At 35.6% G+C, this 25,588-nt stretch overlaps 1 protein-coding gene across 11 annotated transcripts in view; it reads right to left on the bottom strand.

Moving 5' to 3' along the window:
• Positions 1-25,588, bottom strand: part of CLEC16A (C-type lectin domain containing 16A) — a 96,416-nt gene that overhangs the window by 17,816 nt on the left and 53,012 nt on the right. For 5 of the 11 annotated variants that reach the window (XR_008579403.1, XR_008579404.1, XR_008579402.1 and 2 more), the window contains 5 exons: positions 21,860-22,011; positions 20,931-21,135; positions 19,517-19,687; positions 9,820-9,966; positions 3,824-3,943 (listed from right to left, as the gene is read on the bottom strand). Coding sequence is in view for 7 of the 11 variants with exons in the window: in XM_054843013.1 (XP_054698988.1) it covers positions 3,824-3,943; positions 9,820-9,966; positions 19,517-19,687; positions 20,931-21,135; positions 21,860-22,011 (795 nt within the window). In the remaining 4 variants the exon portion in view is untranslated. The other 6 variants (XR_008579405.1, XM_054843016.1, XM_054843015.1 and 3 more) reach the window with 6 other exon arrangements.

Here is a 25,588-nt window from a genome sequence, read left to right as displayed (position 1 = left end):
GTACTGTCCTTTCCCCCCTTAAAATCCTAGCTAACTATTGAGTAAACTGCTCATTTGGCTCAGATGGATAGTGAAGAAAGGGGATGAGGCGATACAGCCTTATATGAGCAAGTATGCCCAGAAAAGTCAGGGTTTTTTTCTTTTCAGACTAGAGTAATAGATGCCATTAAAGGAACAGGTATCCAGCTTCAAGACAGACCATTTTTAGAGCTCTTGTAAGAAACAGCATGTGTTCAAGTGTACAGGCATCTGCAGAAAAGTCTACAAGGCAATGTAGTGAATACAGAACCTAAGAATTAGGTTCTGTTTTTAATACACAGTGACCTTAAAAATATTTCAGTTTCAATATGATTCCAATTAATCCTGTAAAAGAACAGAAAGCACAAATATAAGGAAATAAAAAAGACAAACAAAGCTGAGAATGGAATGGATATCAGTAAAGTATCAGTGGGATAACAGTAAGATTATTGGGGGTTTTTTACCTTTCTGGTAAGATAACCCCAAACAATGGTATATTCTCACTTCAGAAAAACACTCAATTTTACTTTTTGCTGAATCGGTGGCTAAAGCTTCTCACTTCAATAAAAACAAAATTTATAGATCATAAAAAAAGTCTCCTTTTAAATAAAAGGGACATTACTGGTTATTTTTGAAAAATAAGGACAGATTCAAAGTACCTCTGCAGATTCTTCTTTTTAGCTATCAAGAAGCTTTAGTGAGAATGTAGCGATCAATAACAGAGGAAGTGATGCAAGACTTGCATGGAAAAAGCACTGCTAAAAACATTGAAATAAAGCCTTATTTCTCTGAATTCCAAAATAAATGCTAACATTTAAGTATGCACAAAACAGTGTCTTTGTGGTAATTTTACTTTCTGAATTTATAAAATCTTAAAAGAATATAAAACTTTCTTTGCCAAGATTATTTCTTAATTATAGTATGAATATTCACCAAAATTCAGGATTCAGAAACCTGAGACATTCTGGTAAATAAAGTATTATCAATCAATGGCATTCTGCTCAGGAATGTTATACACATTTTTATTGCAGTTCTGCTATTGTATTTCTGATCCTGCAGTTTATTTGTTAAATAATTCCTCTCCCTTTCCCAACAAAATATTAATATATTTTTTCAATACTTTCATTTACTGAAATCATGACAGACATACATATTCTTTTGTTATGCTGTACTGTCCCCAAATCCTTCCACACAGGATCTAAATTAATGCTAAAGTGACTCCCTTGTTTTTCTTTGTGACATTAAGAAAGTATTTTAAAAAAGTCTCTGTAAAAAAAAAAAAAGTAGGATCTGGAGTCAACAAGTCCAAAGTTTCTATCCAAAAGTCTGAAAAAAAATCAGAAATACAGAAAAAAAAATCAAAAAATGTAAGCAGAAAATATTCTGTCCAGTATTTTAGCTGCAGTATTTACAGAGAATACAAAATTAAAGATCTTCCCTCCTGCTTTAATTACTATTGATAGAAGTAAGTCTCTCTCCTTTCAATATTTCATTAACCACTGTCAGAGCTTCACTTCTGTTACTCTGTTACTGTATTTAAGGTAGCAGTGACAGACTTGCGTAACCCACCATGGCATTACTGCCAAAACGACCAGGTATTCGCAAACTGCTGCTAGTCCCTGCTGGGGCAGAAAGCAAATACCAGTACAGAAAGGGGCAGGGGAAGGAGTATTTTTAACATTGTCTAGAAAAGGTCAACAGTTCTCAGTACTATTTTGCAATATATTATCCCTTCTGGACTAATACTTAACTAAAAATCCTACTCTTTGGTCACAGCCATAAACTACAGCTGTGAGAGTGGTACTTACAGCTTTGTGACCAAACTCTCAAATCCACAGGCTACTTGAGGTGTATACTTAGCTTGCAACTGCAACTATAAGCTTGTGCTAGGTAAGTTTTTAAGCGTGACCATCTACCATGTCTTTTGGATACAAGGATAGAGGAAAACAATCCTAGACTACAGATGAATGAAACTAAATAGAAAAATAGAATACAGAGATTCAGCGTTTTGGAATTAAAATGTGGTATGTAAGAGGCATTAATATGAAAAATCAGACCATCCTCTTGATGTAAAAAGTATTTACATATAACATCTACCAGTTAATTGAATACATAGCTTCAGGACAATAATTATTAATGAGAAAATCTTTGAGGCTCAAAATTTCAAAGCCTTTTGAAGTCATACTCAATTCAGAGAAGGATCCAAGTAGATAAATACATATTTATGTATGATCTTAATTCTTAAAGTCCCTGAAACCGGAATAAACAATTGACAAAAATATGCACCCTAGCTGGAAAAAGAAAAAAAGCTCAAAAAGGGATTATTACAAGAATGTCTGTCTCTAAAATCCAGATCGGTACCAAGCTCTTGATTCAAGAGAGTTTCAAGGCACCCAGTATGTTGAGAGATTAAGTTCTCTACCCGTTATCTGGAACTTTTGTCCATATCACACATAAAAATACTAACTGGCTTTCAGAAAAACCCGAACCCCTAACACTTGGTTCCAGTTTGACTTTTGGATAGAGAGAGCAAAAACAGTTGTCATTTTTACCTGAAAAAAAATAACTAGTCACTAAGATATGCTCTACTCTTAAATATAAAAAAGTTATCATCTAATATGGGAAAATAGCATTTCTATTTACTGCTCCCCAACCCCCATGTATTTAAGCAAGAGTGTTCTGGCAGAAATTATATGCCAGATCTGCAACAAAACCAGGGAGAGTGAACTCAGTTTCTTAAAACTGTTGTGATGTTAACATTTATTTCTAACAAACACCTCCCACATACCCCCAAACTTAAGTACTAAACAAGGTTTAAAACAGGGTGTCAGTTTGCAAGTTTTTGGGTATTAGTGCTCTCTGGTTCCAGTGGCTTCAGCAACCTTAGATGTTTTTCAGCACTTCTACAATGCTACCAAGATTATCGTTACAGCAAAAAAATCCAAACCAAATTGCTCAACTTCTGTTATTAACATATTAACTTATGTTAAGGATGATTATTAGTGAAAGAAAATAGAAAAGAACAGGAAAAGGAAAGAATGAATATCATCTACAGAGAAGTGTCCTAAACTGTACAGCAACATATTATGAAAGGATAATAAAAACATAAATAACAGGACATTAAGTGAAAAGATACAAAGTAAATCTATAAAGATGAAAAAGGATGTTTATAGAATATTAACAGAGTAAAATATCTTCATGCCATGATAGTAAAAGAAGAAATTAATTAGATACAAGTTAAAACAGGTAATATAGATAAGAAGGTAGTCTGAAGCGTATTTTCATCTTTTTTGCATCTGCTTCCCCTCCTCACCACCTCAGGCAATTAGGCAGTCCATAAAGCCATCTGCCTGAGTATGATGATCATAGAAATATTAAGCTTGTACCGTGACAGTCCAAGGACAGTCTTATGCTGAATGCTTGTCCATTTAACCCAAGTTATAAATAGTTTTCTTGCTGCTAGTCAAATACCTTCATTACTGTCCGTTCAGGAGCCTGTGCTTACTAAATTCCACTACAGCCATGGCTGCCCCTGTGCAAATGAAGACATAGCTGCTTTGAAGCTGGAGGCTTGATAGCAGAATTTCCATCTTTGGCAAGAGAGCCAAGAAACATGGGAGAAGTTGCAGATAAGGCTTTCAGAAACAGCTAATTATTGCTTTACAATTCTCCCCCAAAAACAGTAGAGAGAAATATTTAGGATGCTTTATTCCGTTTCCTACCTCACTGTCATTTCTGTCAGCATGGAAACCAAATATGTTCTATTAACTGTTACGGGCTTTTGAAAGCTTATGGAGGAACCTGCCTGAATTGATATTGCGCGAGTTTCTGTTGCAGCTGCTGCTTGAAGACCTAAACCCAGTGTCCACCGTGACTGTCAGCCTCCGACAGACTAAACACCCGCCGACGTCCTTTCCTGCCAGACCTTACTAGAGGAAAACACAGCGATATATCATACGAAGGCTTTAACAATGAAACAAGGAAGGGAAACTGGAATGAAGACAAAGGATAAATGTTAGAGTAGCAACGAGAATAAGTGACAAGGACATATCTGTAACTGCTGGTATCTTGAATACAACTTGACACCACACCAAGAGTCTTATAAGTTTGGGAAATACTTCTGAAGCTGGAAGTATTCATTCTTTAGAAATATGCAAGTTTAACTGAATTTATTTTTTGCTTACCTATCTGGAAATGTTCATTATACAGTTTGGGCTATGTTTGGCAATACTGATAGCACTTACAGTGAGGAGGGATGGAGAGGCGTTTATTTGCATTACAATCTACTCACATGCTTTAGAAATCCTGAGAGAAGCTATTTATCACAAATTCTGGTGGTATACAATAATTCTGATTTCCACTGGCCATAAATTATAAGACGTGCATTATTGTGCAGGTGACAATACTTCAGACCATTCAGCGCTACTATTCTATGATATGAAACTGAAGTATTAGATTTGGCTTATAATAAAGCCAAACAGTGTTTTAAAAAAGATAGCAGCAGTTCAGATGATGATGCTTGGTACGTAGAAAGTTTCTAGAAAAGAAACTTTCTAGAAACAAAAGTACTTCCTCACCTAGTTAGAAAATTACTAGCATCATAGAACAGAAGAGATCAAACCACATTTACGTTACTGCTTATAGAGAGAAGAGACAGGGATGGTTTCAGTAAGATGGCAGGCACTGCTCTTTCAGGCTCTCCATGCTTGATTAATCATGCTCTCCTTGGAATATATAATTTTATTTTACAGACTGAAATCCAATATATTCTCTGCAACAAAGGACAGCTCTTTGTACTTATTTTAGACCTTTTACCATCAATATCTGCCAGAAGTGTGAAATATAGCTAAAGTGGCATAGAAAATCAATGCCTTCTGAAGTCCTCAATATTCATTGCTCCAATGTAAATATTTTCTTAAGTACTGAAGCCAATTGCATTTTAAAGCTTAAGACAACTCAAAAAGTGATAAAATGCAGCATAGATGACATTACACATACATAATTCTGCAAGATTGCTAACTTACAGTAAGAGACCTTCTTTATCTCAATCCTTGGCATATATAAAAATAAGCACTTTAAAGAAATGCACAGTTACAGCAGGTGTAGCGAAGAAGAGACTGTATGTATTCTAAGCTCAGAAGCTTGATGATTAAAATCTGCCTAGCAAGAGAACATTTTTATATTATGCATAGCAACACATCAAATGGACATGTTAATTAAAAAAAATAAAATCATGTAAATACAAAGCAAAAAACCAACCTGATAGCAGCATTTGCAGAACCTGATACTGCTTTTTCTGTGTTGCTAGGGATTCTCCTATAAGGGATGACTTCTGCTTTTTCAGTTTTAAGGAACGGAAATCTTGTAAAGGGCTAAGCTTAATTCCCAAATACTGCAGATGGGGGAACTACTAGGCTTTAAAATATCTGTGCCATGAAGTATTGTGACAATTATTAGGTAGGACAGTTGATAAACTAAGGAATCATAAGAGTTTATTTTACTCATGACAAAGCAGTTAATGCAACTATTGTTCTCTTACAATGACTGAAACATGCACAGCAGTCATATGATTTTATCTAAGCTCAGTTAACCTCCCTCCTCACATTAAGATAAGGTGTGATTGATGCAGGTAGGAGTGATACCAAGTAAAGTATTTTTACAAAACACCAAATTAAAGTTATTTTTTTCCTGTGATATATTTTTGAAAGCTCTTTTACTATTTAAGCATTAATATATATTCTATCTTGTAACACTGTTTTGTCTCAACTAACAATTATGCAATTTGTCTTTATTTTGTTGTCATCTATCACTATTTTATATAAAAGACAGTGTGTACATTCCAAATCTTATTTCCTGAAACAACTCTGTGAAGTTCAGAAGTACCATCTCAAATATATCAAACTCTGAACAATTTAAAACTGTCAGTAGACAGTAACTTAGAACTCTATAATCACAAGTTTACAGTAGAAACAGCTGTTGTGGTTTAAGATGTTGCTCTTAAGGAAGGTAGTTGAGGTAGTTTCCTTGAAATCCACATACACATCTCCCCTTTACCTTGTCTGGCCTTCTTGACTGAAGTTCCTGAGCAATCTAGCATGTTCTTCATGGTGAACAACCTGAGCAGCCGCCAGAACAAACAGGGGAGCAGGGAAGGAGGGAGGGACAGAGAGCACGTGTGTGTGCTCATATGCATGTTTAAAATGGAATGGGAAATGAGAAGGGAGATTCAAATGTCACAGACGGCGGCAGCATTCAAGTGGGCTTATTGGGGCACAAAACAGGTCTTGGTAACTGCTTGCTGTTCATCAGCTACTTGTTACTTCCTCCTTGAAGGAGCCACCTCACATCATGCAAGCCGCCTCTCCTGCTTCACAGCAGAGTAAGGCAGTTGAGTTTCAATTGCCCTCAACAGGTTAAGGGAAAATCACATTGTTTTACACTGAAGTGGGTGAATACCAACAATTGTTTCCGTAACTCAGCTGAGCGGTCAGTAAGACCTGATGTAATGCAGACAGTGGTCAGGACACTATCGCTTATTTCAGCAGTATACTTCTGTTCAGGCAGAACCTTAGGGAACAGCTATCTCTTTCATGGTCATGCTCCTGGCAACAGTTTTCAATACAGATCACAATTACGTACAAATACTATAAAAAGAAGAACATTCATTACAAACTTGCAGTAAACTGGTCAAATCAGTTAACGCAGAAACATTGTTCCCAGGAATAGACAATACTATTGATCTGATACTGAAGATTAGCAAAAAGTGTCAACAAAGCTCCTCCGGTTGGAGAACACCCTCCCCACCCCTCAAAGACTCAGCTTCAGGGATTTCAGAATCCTCTCTAGTTTATACTAAGGACCTTGAGACACCATCAGCCACTCAGCTATAACTATTTGAAACATTATGTGCTCATTATTGGCTGCAACTACATTAGCAGTTTGGTTCAGACCAATAGAGCAGCTTTGAAGAATTATGCACACTTAACTGCTTTAGTCTGATTTTAGGAACAGTTTCTGTGCATTAATGAGATTCTTTCACAAGTAAACCAAACTATAAGATATGCTGCAACTATGCACCAAATACACCTTAAATATTAATAGCAACATACGCCTGAACTAGTAATTTGTCCTTCAGAAAATCACATACAGAGCAGGGATGCTTGATCCTAAAGGTCAGAGTAAGCGTGGTCCACAGCAAAATCCTTAAACCACATGCAGATTAGATGCACGTACCTCAGTACCAACTGTTCATCCTCCTATTGCACTGAATTACCTGCTCAAGCACATACAGTCAGTGTCTTCCTCTTTCTTACTGCTATCAGAGTTAGCATAACAAAATCCAGGAGTTGAGCTCAAAAGTCATCCCTGCAGCAGGTTAATGCAAGCTGCTGACTTGGGATTGAAGTAGCTGACACAGATTCTCCTGTTCATTTCCACTGACTTGGCTGAAGGTTACTATGCTTATACTGGTAAGGCAGAGAATTGTATCCTCACAACTAGATTTGCTAAAGCATCTACATCTGTGCACCTAGTTCCTGTGCAAAAAACCAAAACCCACCCAAAGACTGTTTTCCTGCATCACACATGGAATTTTGAACATACTTTGTGATTAAGCCACAATGAAGGTCATACTAAATGTGGACAGTTCATGCAACCCTACCCGTAAAGTGCAGGCTGCAACCAGGTATTTAAAAACCCCTTTCCTCTGTTTTTTATTGGGTTTTGTTTGTTTGTTTTTGGTGGTGGTGGTGTTTGTTTTTATGAGGTTTTTTGGTGGGGTTTTTTTGGGGGTGGAGTGGTTTTGTGTTGGTTTTTTTTTTGGGGGGGAGAGTTTGTTTGGGGCTTTTTTTAGTTGTTTTTATTTCTTCTTTTGTTTTTTGAAACCTATGAGCAGCCTCCTGTCATCAGGCTTTTTAAACTGCAAGAACAATAAACAGAATTTTATCTTATACAAATGGGAACATATTGTGCAAGTAGATTTTAATTTTGTTAACTACAGTCTATGATTATGCTTCAATAAGACACCATGTTTTTATGCTAGATGAGGAATTACGTGTTCTGGATCTACTCAGTTTTTCACAGAAGTCAGATTATATGCACTTGAAAGACCTCAGTTTCAAACATGTAGTATAGTCTTGCTTGGTATTTCTGTGAATTAGCATGTTGCTTACAGCAACAAAAATAATTTAGATTTTTTTATTTTAATTTCTTTTACCACAGTTTTCTCTTAGCCACTATTGCCAAGAACTTTTACTTGCATTTCACTTCCTGATCACAGGGGATTCAAACACAGCAAAGGACATCATAGATGAGCCTGTTTACACTGCTAAGGAGAAACATGTAGTCAAACAAATGTTTTCTTTTAGTGCCAATGCATACTAACTTTTAATAAATGATACCACTTCTCTGTGCAATCACTACATATTATCTATGTAGGCCATCAAGAGACTGGATAACAGCACTTACCAACACAGAAAATAAAATGAGGTTCTTCCAAAGTTTTGAGTAAATTGCATATAGAAAAATATTCCAAATTTTATTTTGGAATTACACATATTGCAGCAATATTTTGACTATCTCTTAGTCTATCACTGTTCATAAAACTTCACAAGCAGCCTTTGCTTACCCTTTCCAGCAATATCTCTTGCAGGGGTAGTCACTTTGGACGTATAATGTACATTGATCTCCTGACACTGTTCAGTGAAACCTACAAAACACTGTATGTCTAACAAAGATTGCATCATTTCCTGTAGGACTGCAAAAAAATTTAGATCTACACGAAGCTTCCAAATAAAAGCAAATTGAAGTCTTAAAGTGGGCAGAATCAGAACAACCATTTCAAGGAGCGATCAGCATTGGAAGTGACTGTTAAAATGAGGGGGCTGTTTGAAAAGGTCTTGAGAACCAAGACCTCTATTGTTTTGTAACCAAAATGAGGTAGAGTAGGTCAGTTCTACCATGAAAGCGTTTCAGTACGTACCCATCAGGATTTACTTCTTGTTTAGTCTCCAGCTTGAGGCTTTGTACCTCACACGTAATTTGTACTCAGATCAAGCATCGTTATAAGACTCTCTCCAAACACTATCCCAAAAAGGAGGAACGAAGGCATTCTAATGCAACAAGAAGTCCCAGTATAAACATATCCACTAAATATACTGACCAACTCAAACACATGGTAGCTACATTTGTGAGTTATACTGTCAGTCTGTTTATATGGCAGCTTCTTCCGCACCAATGAAACAGCATCCTCAAATGTGGTGGTGTTCAGCCAGAAGAGTGTTAGCGCAAAACCTTTATGATACTAGCATCCTAAATAACTATTTTCAAATATTACATATTTGGCCCATTGTTTAAAATTAACATAAGTATCAGACAAACATACAAATGCACGTGTCACCAAGTTCAAAAAAGACGCTTCATGTGGAGATCAACTTATCCACAAGGGTGAAAAGTTAACGGTTAAGAGTACAAATTTATGCAAAGCAATACTTCAGTTTCTAAAAAAAACCAAACCCCAGCATTTTAAGTTGTATGTGCTAGGAGACAAATCAGACAAGCAGGACATTATTTCACCAGTACTTAAAATTCTGGAACATACCAAGTATTTACTAGAATTCCAGAACGCTGCAGAGATCATTAAAATTTGCACCACAATTTACTTTAACTGGTTTAGTTAAATGATCGGGTGATCTAAAAACATAAAGCCCTACTCTATATTTAAGCCAATAACCTAGTAACTTAATTTTACAATAAACTACTCTGCATCACTTGGTGCCTAGGCTGAAAATCGTGATTTAATACCTGATGGGCTCTGTGCAGCAGAAGGAGTGGATGTTGAGCTTGCAGTCACTGAATCACAGCGCCCCGTACTCCCACTGCCACTGGAAGGTGATGGTGATGACAGCGGTGATGGATTGTGCTGATTTATACACTGGGCTACAGCAAAGCCTGAAAAACAGGACAAGGAAGTTTATGAGTTAATAATTAACTTGAAAGAGTTAACCTACATCAACCAACTGAGAAAGGGTAAGAGTGAATATTGCAAAGTGGTGTTAATTTCATGCAGTGACCCTGAGGATGCACTCACTCTCACCTTCATCTCAGAAGCCTGAAAATCTGAATGAATCTTACTGAAAACATGCTATCTATAAATGCTGATCAATGAACAAGAAAGTAGAGGTCAAGGGATTCAAAACATTTTAAAACTTAGACCTTACACAAACACAGTCAAAACATGTCAAAACTCTTCAGTTTTTGGTATATTCAATAAATTAATGGGTTACAGATCTTAATGTGATAAGGAAAATGGTTAGTAAAAGTGAATCAAAAAACCTCTTGGATGGAAAGCTTGCATTACATTTTTTTATTGCAGAAATGATAACTTCAGAAAATTTTATCAATCAAATCTAATGCTGCATTGGATTTCAACCACCTTCTTGTAAGTCAAACAGTCTATACAGTGTCTGACAGCACTTTTAAAATAAGTCTTCTTCTGGTTTTCAGTCTAATATTTCCTGAAATTCTTTGCACTGTAGCATCCTCTTCTTTCTAATATAATCTTGTATTGATTCCTTTCTCCTTCCTCTGCACCCCCCTGCTTCCATCTTTGACATGCCTTAAAAAAAACCCCAAAAACTTCATTTTAGTTCCTTCCCTCCTCACATACAATGACTCACGCACTTTCTCCTACAAGATGCAATTTCAGAAAGTATCAAGAACCTGCAGCACAGGGAAATCCATTGGAAGTAAGCAATTTAGGAAAGAAGTGCAAGGAAGGGATTCAAATCCCTGGTTTCTTAAACCAAACATCTCAGAACTGAATAACCTGAGAATGATGTACTATAAAATATTTAATTTCAGATTTAGTCAAGATGAGCATTCATTACATAAGACTACACTAAATGAGAAAGTAAACAATAATTTTACCCTGTACGCTGTGCAAAATATTTTGTGAAGCATGTTATGAGCCAAGACAACTCAAATTTATTCTTCAGGTTATGTGTAAATGCGTTATGTTGCCATTCAGTCATATTCTACTAAAATAAGCGCCCACAAAGGTGTCTCCTCTAAGTCCAGTAGCACTGCAAGCACATGCTGAACATTTAGTAGAAGTAAACAATTAGTTAATTTTTCTTTTATGGGTGAGAATTATTATATGGTAACTTTGTACAAAACAGATACTATATAAAAAACTTATTTGACATAACTAGCTTGTATTTATGAACATCCTTATTTTTTATTACCTTATTGGTAATCTGTCTGGTTTACATGATTCACTGGTGATAATTTCAAATTAAATTTAACACTAAATTTCAGACATTCACGCGTTTAACCATTATTTCCTCTCAACATAACCAGAAATACAAGAGTATCTTTGGAAGAGAACACTTTACAACATCAGTCTTGTAAGAATGTAGTTAGTATTTGAGAAGAGTTGTAATATTGAGCAAAAGAAAGAAAACCAAAGAGTCTACTTGGTGTTTCAAAAGCATGTTGCTTTAACAAAGGTTTTTCTTCTTTTTCTTGAGAAGTCATCTTCTATTATACCTGAAAATACATTTTTGTTTATTGTTTAAAACATCTTGTGTTTTCCACAAGTGTTAAGACTTTTTTAAAGATAATATTTTCATTTAGCAACAAGATGAGTTTATCATTGCTAGGACAGAAGCAAGTAAGCATGCTCTGGCTTTCAGCAGACTTCAGATCGAGAAAGTCAGAACACTTAACTCTTGCATCAATCCTCTGCCAGATTATCAGAAAAAAGTTGTTCAGTGACACTATAAAAGGTCCAGGCTTGATAACAAGTTTACTTGTTACTCCAGCTCTGAAAAATTTCAGAAATTATTTTCACACACTCTGTTGATCCTAATATGTTGAAGACCCGTGCTTTGGGATGACCTGCTAACTCACTTGTGATTAGACTGAACAAGTCAGGATATCTCCCAGTTGCCCTTTACTGTATCTTTCAACTAGTAGTAATTTTCCCTGTTTTGCTCTGATTTTTCAGCTGAATTTTCAACTTGCTGTTTTCATAGTTGTTGTTATGTAAGTCAATCATTTGATCTTGAACCACATCGGTATTACAAAAATGCAGAAGAATCAAAATCTTAAAGGTCTAGCATCTTAGAATGCTACGGAATTACCTGCTGGAATTTACAACATGCTCTGAAAGAAAAGTTCATGAACTGCCCTTCCCACGCAAGTCCAATGAAGACAAGAACCGCTGTTCATATTCCTCGATCTCTTTCTTTCTTTAGATTACACCCTTCTCGTGGTTTTCAGCAACTCTCCTCACAATGACATGCCTATAGGGATTCCTCAGTTATATTAGTAAGACTTTCCTTTGGCAGACATTTCTTCTAGTACTTGGAAGCTTTTAGTCATGTCTTCAGGTTTTGATAGCAAGCAGCTTTACAGAAGTTGAAGCACTTCTTACAGCAAAAGAAGTATCTTTAATATGGGCTGTATTTCAGGTGATGTACACAACTCAGTTGCTTCTGCAGCCCTCCTTGCTCTCCCACGGAAGAGTATTAATGCAAAAATTTACTTTTCATTGGTAGTCCTCTGAATTATGGAAAGTAGCCACAACGTGCACTATGAAACACCAAACTACATACTACTTGTTGTCTTCACTGCACAGTGAACACTGAAAAGGAAACTATCTGACAATCAGGTAAGAGAGAAAGCAAATGCACCACACAATTCTTTACTCTCTTATATCAGGAATCTCCCATGGCACTGGATGGACCATTCACTCATTATAGAAAGTCTCCTATATGGGGCATTTGCTGGTGCCTTGCAACAGGCAGCCAGTCAAAATTCAATTTAAATGGACTTGTTACAAGAAGCATATGAAAGCTTTAAAACACAGGCATGACAAGTCAGGAAAACGCTGTTAGCAGCAACACATACTGACAGCTTGTTTTACAAGGAAAAAAAGCCAGAATGGACGAAGAAAGGAAAACTCAGAGAAGAAGCTAACAAACATCAGTCCTGTTAATAATCTGACTTAATTCGTGGTCCCACCTCTTACCCTCTACCTCCCCTGCTTATACTCAAGAGCTAGACTAAAAACCATTTACCAAAACACAATGCTATCTGAATTGGTGTAGTAGTTGCATAATAGTTTGAGATGGGTACATGCCACTTTTACCAAGCTTTTCTCTTATTTTAAGTTACCATTCATTATGTCCCAGATGAACACCACTTGAAAGAATTAAATAACCACCATGGTAAGAGACATCTATTTTAGTTAAAAAAAAAAAAAAAAAAAAAAAAGTACTTCGGTAAGCAACTAATTATTCCATAAACGTAACTAAATCCATGTATTTTATTTCAGAAACCAAACTGATTGATCTTCTACAATCATTTAGATAAGTTAAAATGAGGTTACACAGAGTGACGCCTGATAGTCTGCAAAAAGTTAACCACAAACTAAACTACCTCAAACGTGAAAGACTTCTATAGCACTCAGAGCCACTGATATGTATAGTTTTTAATACAGCAAATGTGCATTAGGTTTCTCATACATACTTCATATTTTGAAACACCAATTAGGATGGGAAACAAGGAATAATCAATGGACTTGTGACCACAGAAATGAGGCAAAGCCATCTGTTAAAATGAATGAAACTTGGTTTTGGAACAGTTACTAAAGCCATTTGTATAAAAGTGCTTATGGCAATATATTTTGTTTCCCTTATAGGGCTGGAAAAAGTTGTACACATCCAAGGCATTCTATATCCACAAAAGGTTTGCACTTCAAGGCAGAAGAACTCTTACATTCTCACCAAAATAGTAGAAACAGTAGAAAAAGTAAACAAGGTCTACTGTGACTATCATAGGAAAACCTGGTCTAATTCAGTAAGATTGCCTGCCTCAAGTTTCTGCAGAACAGTGCTCAGATTCATGGCCTTACACTGAAACATTGCTTGCAAGTGATCTTAACATATTTTCTCTCCCAACACAACTGCAGAGGAAGGATTTTAAGTGTGCTTCAGGAAGAAAATTTAGGTGACAGGGAAGTATAAGTCTAAATCATTCAAAATACTGTAACTGGGAAACTACCGATCAAGAACAAATATTCTAACCAGGAAACTCCTTCAGGAACTACCCGCCAAGAAAAGGTGAGCAGAATTAATCATGGCTGCAGGAAGTAAAATAACACTCAAAAGGTTCTACAGGTGCCTTTGTTACTACTTTATGACTCTTAACTTTCTATTCAAGACTCAGTAAGGTATTACTGTAAACTTGTACCTTCCCAGTTCCTTGGAGAAGATCTTATTTCCATAATCACAATCTTTCGTAAGTCTGGGTTTCTTTCATAAAATATGTATCATTAGTTATCCTTTTGTCATGTTTTACACAACAGCAGCAAAATTTCATGCCAAAACCTGAAATAGCTTTGCAGCTTTTCTTTAAAGAAACTTTTTCTTAAACAATTAATGCAAATCTTTCTTGTAAATTTGAGAAAAATCTTCTTATTGTCTTATAAATGATTTCATGTAAAAGACTGCCTGAACTATAAGATCTCCCAAGATTAAAATTTGAAGATGAGAAGGGGAAGGGGTGGTGGTAGCAGAGGACAGGACAAGCAAGACAAAAAGAAAAAGCCTGACAAGTAGAAAAAAAACCCACGGCCAAGAAAGCAGAAACTGTCTTCTCATTGTAAACCATATCTTCATTACACCAATATCTTCATTACCCCAATACCCAAGAAATATTCCAATTTCTTTCTATTCTGTTCTAAGTGTAATTATCTCAAAAAAATTCTCAAGTCCTTCCACATGGTGGAGGTCAAGGCAATGCTGAACTCAGGCTTTTTTGCAAGTATGAATGAAAAAAACATCCTCACATGCCTGAAAATTATTTCTTTCATTAGTTATGTTGCATCTTTGCAAGGTGCTATTCTGCCTTATAAAACCTGATGCGCTTTGTAAAAATTTAAACTTGTAGGGATTGTTTACATTTAAGAAAGTCTGTTACAACCTCATAAAACTGAAGAATAACTGGTTTAATGCAAAAACTGTTTTTGATGGCAAGAAAAACCACGTACAAAAAAAATCTCACTTGGAGCCCTGTTGCCAGTAGCTGTTGCAACTTCAACCAGCATTAAAAAAAAGGATTAACTGACATTTTCAGTCGCCACATTTGCCATGCAATGCCACTATACGATGACTGTACCTTTGTTCGCAGTTCTTCTCATTGATTTAGTATACTCACAGACTAGTTTCGAGTCCAGTGATCAGGGGACTTAAGTCTTTGCCAGCACATCCTGATTATAAGCGATGCTTTGTTGAGACAGCATTTATTTTGCCTGTCCTTTAATGCACAAAGGAATTCTAATACTAAAGAATGCCACAATTTCTTCTATCAACCAGAGAAATCCCTTCCACAAGTTGAAAGAAATTGGAATAGTTACTGTAGTTCAACTGGCATGGAGAGAGCTAAAGCATATGTCAGCACTAAACCACAAGACTTGAGAATTCTCAGTTTCAGACTGTGCTATTTTGAAGTGCTGGGTTTTTACTGGAAATAATCCTTGTAAATAGTAAACTTCCCAAGTAGTAACAGTGAACGATTGTTTTCAAACCTATTTCTTATTAGAAAAAAATAAAAAAAATCTAACTAGCAGTCCCGCATATTTAACTCAGTTTAAATGGCATCCTTCATTTCTTGCATACAAGCAGTAATTCATATTACACAAATTGAGTTAGTTGTTATCTTCTGTAATCTTAGTGCTGTCGAACCACCTTAATTAAGCACTTTTGCTTGAATACCTCTGCACAGAAATAACTTAGTTCTAGATCATTCTGATGACAGGAAGATTAGTATCTAGTTCATACCCCATAATTTTGATGAACAGGCAATATAAATATGTATAAAAAGGTAGCAGAGTTGGGTCTTTAAAAGCAGCAGCCATAAGTAAATATCAAACTTCGAATGGTTCAAAGAATATTAATTAGAAAAAAACAAACAGAGGTGACAAACTGAGTTAGCAGTTGTCTTCCATTATTCCTATGTAGAACAAAGGAATTAAAAACTACTGGGCTATATAAGCAACTGTATCCTAGAGTTATGGAGCATGAGACAATTCAACCATCTCGCACTGGAATTCTCCCAATCTGTTGTTGCTATGGTAGTTGTGGTTGATGACAACCATGAAAGGGTTGATCAGAGTCCCACAATACAGTTCCAGAATAACTAGACTATGATATTCAAATGTGCTGAGCAATCTAACCCCATGAAATCAGTTAACAAGTATAGATGCTCATCACCTGTGAATGTCAAGCCTCTCATTAGTACTTTGATCAAAACTATCTGCTTTCTTACTACAGATGGAGAAGGCAAATTACAAAAGATTATATGCATTTCAAGAATACATTCATATTATTAATTAAAAAAAAATCTATGATTTTATGCCCACCTGTGGTGGCCTGCTAAAGAAGGGCACACCATTTTTTGCAGCGTACAATATGCTTTTTGAGTGAATAATATTTGACAAAACTAAAATACATTTTCTTCACATAAACCTGGACTATCTCAAACACTGCTTGAGCAATTCTTGGGCTTTGTTTAAAGTTTTCCTATTCCCACGTGATGCAAACTTCATACAGAATTCTCACATTTTCTCTTTCATTTAAAGGGTTACAAAGCTATAGAAGACCATTTTTCTTCCTTCAGATTTTAAAATTAAGATGGCTATACTTTGCTTGCAATGGCTAATATTAACAAGAAGGGTTTTTTCCAACTTTTCCACCAAAATCTTATTACCATCATCATGTACGAAAGTATTAACAATGGAGAAAATAGTAAGAGAGATCTATTGATTTATTTTGCTTCCCAAAATAAATATTTTCACTAGAAAAGTGACCACACTTGTTAAAATATTTAGGTGTACATTTTGCAGGAAATCATTAAGATTTCCCTTAAGACACACTGAGCATATACATCTCAGTACACAGCTGGTATTTGAAACTAGTATTTGTGTTTGCTTGGAGAGGAAGTGATTGTTTACTTACCTTCAGTATAAGACCTATGTTCACAGGGCACCTACTGACACTGCTTGTTTCTTTGAAAACAATGTAATTATTTACATAAAGAGTGCTCAAAAGCATCATATGAATACATAGCAAATAAATAAGATGGTGAACAGTCCAGCCAGCTAAACTATCCTTAAAATGCTCTAACATTCTGGCAAGGGCCATTAACCTAAAATAGACTCTGAAGTCACTTAATCAAGCGAAGGATTTTGCTTCTGTTCTTCTCTGCTAAGAATCACCCAGTTTATCAGGCCAGTCATCTGGGATGATTATATCATCTCACTGCATTTGCATAACCCATACTTTTTTATAAAAAGTATTAACAGGGATGTTCTGAAGCATAGTCTGTTATATTTTTGTCACCTTTCACCCATCTTGCACAAAACCTAGTTTTAAGCTATAACAACCCTCACCCTCTTCCCCCTAGATATCAAGCAGATTTTAACTTTGGACCATGAAACAATAAAGTGAAGCACAGCTTGACTACAATAAGGTAACCACATGCTCTCTAGTGAAATATGTAGAGCTTTATGTAAGCACTACAATAGAAACTGAAATAAGTGTTCTTTAAAATTCTGAATTCATTGAGAAGAGGATTTGGGGAATTGAGACAATAGTTGTATTAAAATTCTCCACAGACTGAAACTTGCAGGAGGGCTGAAAATGTTTATATCATTGTCAATTTCTTAAAAACCACAGTGGATGTACAGAACTGACGTGGTTCTTCTAAAAAAAAAAAAGTGATAATCTTCTAAAAACATAGCTCTCCTTTAAATGAACAAAACCCACAATCACCAAGGGAAAGCGTAACTTGTTTCTTACAAGTACAATCAAGTTAACATCTTTCTATTATTAGGTTTCTCACAGACTATATGAGCTTTGCAGAACTATTAAACACCACTTAAAGTGGCATTAACAAATGAATAGATGAAGCTAGTAATTTAACTGCAACTTGATCAATAATTTTTTAAAAGGCACAAAATCTTTCCTTTAAAGTAAAAAAATCACTCCAAGCCTGATTAAGGGATAAACACAAACAGATTCCTATGAAAATCATTCAGAACTAGGACACCTCATTCATTCATTAGTGAAGATAAGGGGAAAAAGAAGAGGCATTTGATATTTACTTTGTAATCAGATTTAAAACAACATTTTAATCCATTTTTATTATACTACTAGCTATTATAAAATGCATTTTAAAAACGTAGCATTTGAAATACTTCATGTTCTGTGCCTGGTTTCTCATATTTGGTATCAAATAAAAGGTTCAAAATACTTTTTCTTCTAGATTTGCATGTGCATACAGTGGAAGTCTCCATTTCCTGGAATTCAAAGTAACTATGTGGCTGTTTGAAGAAAGTACAGTGCTGCACCACCCCCCAACACCTCCCCCTCCGAGGGGGGGTGGGGGTGGGTGGAAAGAAAAAAATTAGTAGATGAAGTCACTTGTTATGAACACAAGCACACTCTTCCTAGAGAAGGCTAATTCTGAAACAGTAACACTGGCATCTTTTCAACCACACCTTTTCCATGGAAGTCATGTCAAATAAGGAAATACATTCCCATCATACAACATAGACTTGTCTTTTGGGAAACCTCACCAGCAATACAAATGCTTTTATGATTTCTGTTCCCCAGACTCAGGGCTCAGGCAAGATGAGCTCCAATTTAGTCCTAAGGCAGTAGAACATCTGCTTTCTAAGTAGGGCATTTAAATTTTGAATTACTGAATCACATGTAAAGAGAAAAGCTGAGTTTTGTGAAATGATTGGCTGCTAGTGGTAACAAGATTGCACCTTTTTGTACAATTCAGCAAAACTAAGTACTTTCAAGCAGTATGAGATTCAACTTTAAAATGACTCAATCCAAAAGGAGAAAAGTTCACCATCTGGGAAAAAACCTCTGCAGAGAAGTCAATTTGTGAAACAGACAATAAGGAGACAAAAGAGCAAAAACCTTATTGATTTAGAATCATTCCTTTAATCTCAAATTCAAGCTAATGTTTTAGGAGTAGCTCTGGCCCTTTTCTATCTCGCTAGCTCCAAGGTAAATGAAGCACTGCACAGTATCTCATCTATTTTTACAAACTGGCAAGAAAATGATCATAACCAAATTAAAGGAGGAACTATGCACAACTGACATATGTGTTGCATAAATACTGAGTATGTGAAACATGATTTAAACTAACTCAGCTTGTAAAAAAAGGCAAAGTAATAAGACACTTCCAGTGTATTTGGAGAAACTGCCGTGGATGTACTGCTCACAACATACCTGGAATACACACCCAGGTACTACTTGTTTCTCTAGGAGTAAATTTTTCCATAAGCCTCATCCTGCACTTATGCATTCAGAAACAGATCACAGCAAGCTTTTCATTGCTTATACAAGCTACAGTTCAGCTTTTGCAGATACAAATCACAAAGAAAAAACTGCTTGACAATAAATGCTAATCTTACCTGGAACTTTGTCAACAGATGCAAAAACAGAGCGTTGCACTGTAGGATCACTGGTACCACGTCGTGACTGATCATAAAATCTAAATGGGAGGTGTTGGGCTGTAGCTGCAGAGCTGTGTCCAAAACCCATAACAATTTCAGTTGAAGGCTGAACAGGAAGATCCAGGAGAGCTGTGTTTAAATTGATAATTTTTGTTACTCAAAAATACATAAAAGGAAGAGTAGGTGAAAATAAAATTGATAGCTTGCTCAGGATCTTAAGACTAAACCAGATTATTTAACATAACTTGCCTGCATTTACCTCTTAATTACGGCTGCAATTGCATTGGAAAAGAAGAGACACAACATTTCTGGCAACTTTTTCTACCATTACTGTCCACACCACATTCACACTAAGGAAGTCTCAGAATACAGTGGAGGAGAAAAGGATTACAGTCAGCTCCTTGCATTAAACAAGCCATAGGAGTTATTTTAGAAAAAAATCTTCAGTTTTTCCCTGTACAAATGAAGTAATTCATTAGTTACAACTGAATAACGCAGAGAGCCATTTAAAGAGACAATTGGCTTTAAAATGGAAAAAAAATGATTTTGCATTACCATTGAACCTAAAGTTTTACTATCGAAATAGACCTGTATTAACCACAAACTTGCTTTGAAATTTTAAACATGAAACAAGCCATAAGAGTATGACATTTTTATTTTGTAAACTCAAAACATAAAACTGTCTCTAGTTAGCTTCCTACAGAACCATAAGACACTAAAATAATCTTATACAGTCTGTAATCAGAATAATTCTTTGGCCAACTCAATAATTTTAAATGAGCTATGACTTTGTTTTTCACAACTCTGATTAGTTCATTATTGCTCTTGGACAATCCAAGTAACTGAGATAGCTGGTGTCCTTTTACCATTTGCCCACCTATTTTCCTTCCTGTATTTCAAAGTTTCCTTTTTTAAACTCACCAATTCATTCAGTTTATTGGTAAGCGTCAATTTATTCTTCATTCACTTGAATATTTAAGTAATATTTTAATCACTCTTTGCTATTCACTCAAATTAACTCTTTCCTTCATCCCTTCGCATGCATTTTCTCCAAACACAGAAATCTAGCTGCTGATACTCTGCTTAACATTTTGGATTGCTCCTCATCACCACATCCAAGCATTAAGCATTATCATCAACATCAGAATATGTGATTCCTTCTTTTTCATTGTTTCTTTGATGTGCCTATCATTAAATATGAAAACACGTATTTTACTCCAATAAAATCTATTGCTTGGAAACTAGACACTGGTTTACAGTTTTCTGTGGCACACCACTTCTTAGATTTATCTAACACATCCTTATGTTACAGAGTGACTTGCTACGACATACGTGTCTTGTTTCTCAGAATCATTTCAAAATAACCGATTACCTGCTATTCTCTGCATTTTCATACGCCGCGCTTGGATACGGCCTTTTGCAAGACGTTGTTTTGCAATAATGCAGCGAATGTGATCAGAAAATATAAATGTAGCTTGAAGGATAGGGAAAGGCTTAGAATGAGGACTTGAGGCAGGCTTATGAATAATTATGTTCAGAGCTCTACTGTCATCCTCTACCCCCGTCACCTGCATATCCTAAAAAGAAACAGAAGGCAAGCAGCTAATGAAAATTTAGCATTTTTAAGCTATAGATTAAATATCAACATTAAAAGAAAATCCTGTGAATGCTCCACTACAGCTCCTAAAAAACCCAGTTTCTGTGTTAAAAATAATTAAAAAAAGACTATGCAAGTTGTATAACCTTGCATTTAGTTCTTCAGAAATTTGTACTCATAGAGATTAAGTCAGTTTAAAATTCAATAAAATTATTTGAGCATAGTGAATTTTTGGGAAATACAAACAGTGAAGGCAAGAAAGAGACATAAATGAGAGAAACTTCTTAAAGCTTCTGAAATCAATTAGATAAACACAGCTCATATTGAAGTTACAACTTATCACCTTCCCTACCTATGTAGGAAGATCAGAAATCTAAGAGAGTTCATTACTGTGCCACTTAAGGAAAGTGCTTGGGACTCAATCCTAATTGTACATGATTTTGGTGTTCATTTGAACACAGCCCAATATATATTGGAGAAGTTACCTCATTTTCAAGTGTGCCTCTAGTTAGCTATGTAAACTTCTTCAGAAAACCAGAAATAGTTTAAAAGGCAGGAACTAGAAAAAAGACTAGTACGAAGAAGCAAGTAAGCATGGTACTGAGCTTAAATATGTAAGCTAATATTGGTATTACTATTTATCCAACATAAATGTAGATTTTCAGCTGAGAAAAAGTAACCACCCAGATGAAAATTTCTCTTACCTGCAAAAGGCCTGCAAACTTAACTACACCCCATCCAAGTCTGGCAACATCTGGCTCAACCAAACTCATCTGGTAAATATCCACAGCCAGGAATCTTTGAACTTGACCCCCATCCTTTGTTATGACTGTGCAAGCAATTAGATCACTGTTATCTGAATGAAGGAAGGAAGAAAAAAAGTTACATAGCTGCTGAAGTTAACGATTCTGGGTTTTGGTTGTTTTATGTAACATAAAATGTTAATATATACAAGTGTAATTATCTTTACAACACATGTTTAAAGTTATTCAATGCTGGGTTTTTTTAATATTTATTTTGCATTTCCCTATCATATTTTAGTTACATAGAAAGGGCACAATATAGTTTATCAGCAGTGATTCAGATATCTTACAAGTTACACATAAGATGTATATTATATGCACCTTGCTTTCTCTTATCACCTTCATTATATTTTAGTATCAAAAGTCACTTTGTTTCAGGGGTGAAATTGCAACAGTGTTGATTTCTCTTATTAAGTGGAAGTCTCAAAAAGTCTTGTGGAAATACCACAGATACAGTCCTACACCACTGCAGGCAATTACATCTACCTCATCATAAACTTAGGTTCCATTCTGACACAAACTACGTTTCTACAGGTCTGAAACCTGACTATTCTGACTGTTGGAAGCCTTTCAACCTTTAGTCTCCAGTAAATTGTATCAGGTTCTTGCCAGTATTTGTTAAATGAAGTGAAATTTTTTTCTTTATCCACCCATTTTATTAATTTATATTGAACAAACATATCTTCTTTTAACCATTACTCTAGGACCCCTCAAACAAGCCCCAAAAATTATCTTAGAGGTCTTTTCCAACCTAAATGATTCCATGATTCTATATCAGGAAGTAAACACATCATTCCCTGATCCTCCTGCATCTCCTCTCTGCATGTGTTCCATTTCAAACCCATCATTCTTGAAAAGTGACTAAATCACCTTTTTTACACCAGCTGAAGTCTACTAAGTGCCCCATAAACTGGCACTGACACCTCCTAGCAGACCTTTGCTAATGAGTTGCATTTTCCTTTGCTTCAAATTGATCCTTTCATTCACATACTTAATACACACAGGTCTTTTTCCCCTCTCTCATCTAGTACCATTTATAGTAAGTAAAAGATTCTATGACCACGCATACTGTCCCACAGAATTCATCATCTTCGCAATTCTAGGTAGTACTCCACACAGTTTGATGGATTTAGCCAGCTAAGTTGCAGCATTTTAACTATTTCCTGCAATAGTTTTCATTGGGTTTTGGTTCTGGTTTGTTTTTTTAAGGATAGAAACCATCCAATTAGAAGCAAAACAGTGAACTCACTGCTTTCAATCTTAGCTGTAGTTTTTCAACACACTCATTCTCCTTAGCAGTCTCATTCCTTAGTATTGCTAAGGCATTGATAGACTCAGCAGTTTGGAGTTTTTCGTTCAGATAGCCTTTTCTAAAACGAGGGTTCAGTGCTATAGGCATCAATTGCTGCTAAGGTGTATGAGGCTTTTCCCCCCCCTCCTATTTCATGTACGCGTACTATTTTTAAACACGCTATATTTTTAGACATGTGTCTTTATATTGAAATCAATTTGATAAATGGTATCAGTTACAGTAAGGTAAGTATCTTTCAAAAAGGCTGCCTTCTTATTCAGATTTTTATATCTATCTGAAGGGAGCTATTCTGATACATTGAATTCTGTTTACCTCTAATACTTATAGCAGTATCTCCATACTGAACACTGACGTTCGGTGCTCTTGCATCTGAAACCCAGCTGTAGCATTTTTCATGTTATTGACACAATGCATTAAAAATAATCCTGCTAAAGTTCAACCCTATGTTCAATATCTGAATCAAAATGATGGGAAAAAAAATACCTGACTAATGTTTTTCTCCTCTTTCGTTTCCCAAGAAAAAAACACCACAAAACCAAACAACTAAAAATAAAACTAGAAGAATTAGCTAAATGGATAGGTATGAGGCTGCAGGTTATACGAAACAGTAAAACTTAAATTTACTTATCCATTTAAACAAGTAGTTAACACTATATTTCATACTAGAAACATCTGTGGGATAGATACAAGCTACAAGTGGAAGCATATAGCTCTTTGCAGTGGCAGGTCATAGAACTGGGGACAGCAACCACAAATTATGGTCTGGGAGGTAGAGGAAATTCTTTTGTGCATAATACAGCACAGCAGGTTACCAAGAAAGGCTGTGGAATTTCTGTCACCAAAGGTTTTCAAGTTTAAAACAAAACAAATACTCCTCCCAAAACCAACCTCCTCTTCCCCTCAAAAAATCCCACACACTACAGCTGAGAGGTCCCTTCTAACTCACATTTCTATGATTCTACTAATTATGCTTTACTAGCAGGATACATTCAAAATTGATTGGGTGGTAGGAGAGAAAGGGAGGAAATATTGAACCTTAATACAATTAAAACATGATAATTAATGCTAATCCAGTGTGGATTTAGTGCGAGCTTTTGAAATTCGAGAAAACAAGTTTAATCAATAAATACAACACTGCTACTTCTCTGCAATACATACAGGACATGATTCAGTTATATGAGGATTGATTGCTATTACCTTCTCATAAGCCCTAGAAGGCTCAAGAAATCCATACAGGATTGGCAAATATTATTACAGGAACCTATGGGAGATTTATCCCTTTTTATAGAAGCAGCTGAGCCACCAGGCAGAAAATCATAGGAGATCTAAAATGGCAGTGTAGGCTATGTTTACACAACAGAATCCTACTCCAATATTATTGTACCAATGCCATTTTAATAATGTGAAGAATAAAAGATAACCTATTAAATGCATCAAAAGCTCTATCTCAATTTTTGATCCAAAAGTGTATCTGTATTTGTATACATTTTATACATACACATTAGAAGTGGTAACAGAGGTATAGACCTAATACATCCCTCCAGAAATTACTTTCCAATACCTAAATTATTCCACCTTTTTATTTATAACTGGAAAGCCTGAAGTTATTATCATATTTCTAAGTCAGGGGAAAACAAGAATAATGCAAGTGTCATCTATTCTGAACTGGCCTGTGAATTTAGGCAAAAAACACCCCAAAATATTTGACTATTCTGAAATGCATAATGTTAAATACATCAGGGAATGAAAAACAGAAGCTTTCTAGTAGGAAGGATTGTAGCCAGGATTTAACTTCTCTGAAAGAGACTGAGAATTACAGTTGATAACCAAGTGAATGTATTTCTACAATAAAATGGCATACGTGATCTCTGAATGTACACAATGGGGTAATACCTGTGCTTTACTCTGGTGTATTACTGTAGCACTGTGCCAGCTTAAGTATATATAGTTTTAAAGAAGCAAGCTGAAAGAAACTTGAAAGACCACCACAACATAAACTGACATGAAAATTAGAAAAACTTTTTTTTTTTTTAAATGAGCAAAAAGCTTAATAATTCAACTAACTTAGTTTAAAGAATACCTGGGAGGCAGGAAGATTTTAATCCATACATAAATAGTACAAACAGATAAGACATTTAATACAGGGCAAAGTCTAATAGACAAAAGCTACAAATGGCAACAGTTCCATGGTGAAATTAATTGATTGATGAAACTGCACAATCAGCAGTCTGTTCCCTCACAGGACCAAGTCTCTAATCAAGAGCTAACATTTTTCTAGGAATACACTCTGGTTCAAACACAACTAGCTTCAGAGAAGT

The sequence above is a fragment of the Grus americana genome, chromosome 15 (assembly GCF_028858705.1).
Source record: "Grus americana isolate bGruAme1 chromosome 15, bGruAme1.mat, whole genome shotgun sequence".
Taxonomy (NCBI): Eukaryota; Metazoa; Chordata; class Aves; order Gruiformes; family Gruidae; genus Grus; species Grus americana.
This window is presented reverse-complemented; position numbering and strand designations above follow the sequence as displayed.